This window comes from Phytophthora parasitica (genome assembly GCF_000247585.1).
Source record: "Phytophthora parasitica INRA-310 unplaced genomic scaffold supercont2.55, whole genome shotgun sequence".
In the NCBI taxonomy this organism is placed as follows: domain Eukaryota; phylum Oomycota; class Peronosporomycetes; order Peronosporales; family Peronosporaceae; genus Phytophthora; species Phytophthora nicotianae.
Genome location: NW_008649041.1, coordinates 287,983 through 288,588, shown reverse-complemented (window position 1 = coordinate 288,588; position 606 = coordinate 287,983). Strand labels below are relative to the sequence as shown.

General features: G+C 50.8%; 1 protein-coding gene across 1 annotated transcript; it reads right to left on the bottom strand.

Annotated features, from left to right (window-relative positions):
- Positions 1-111: 111 nt before the first annotated feature.
- On the bottom strand, positions 112-466 carry PPTG_23887 (hypothetical protein; the record flags this gene model as incomplete). The annotated part of the gene is made up of 2 exons (XM_008913733.1): positions 112-259; positions 324-466. The coding sequence occupies 2 exons, from the start codon at positions 464-466 to the stop codon at positions 112-114; spliced, it is 291 nt and encodes a 96-aa protein (XP_008911981.1).
- Positions 467-606: the final 140 nt, after the last annotated feature.

The window sequence follows — 606 nt, the reverse complement described above, 5'->3', positions numbered from 1 at the left end:
CCAGTCTCGTGGTGACCACGGTGGTCAACGACAATATGCATGCAGGCGATGATCTTGACGACGACGGATTTCGGCCTCCAGAACTGCTAATGCGGGGACCGGACGTGACGGTCACAGTGTGACCTGCATTGGGATCACTGGGATTGTCGACGATTCCATACCACTGTATCGAGGCAAGAGGGCACCATGACATGATCTCGGTGGGTAAACTGTGCGATGGTGTTGCAGTGTACGGTTGAAGAGATGGAGCGGCTTGCGTCTAGACAGACCAATATCGTTGTCACGAATTCAATCCCGTTCACACAAAGCAGATCCCGTCGTACCTTAGTGTAACGGAGACTACAAGCGATGCGATAGGTATCGAGTAGACAACTTTGTGATGTGTGAGATGGACAGCGGCAATGTCTCCCACGAGGGAGCACACGAACACGGGGAAGTAGATTTTAGCCAAATAACCGTACATCATCCTGCAAACTACAAGTAGACTTCAGTGTCTCTTTGCATGGCACGATTCCAGGTTCTCAAGCACAAGTCCGCTGTATTCATCAATTTGCCGATGGTACTTGCTGGTTACGCCAACAACATGATCTGGCTGACGTATGGGTC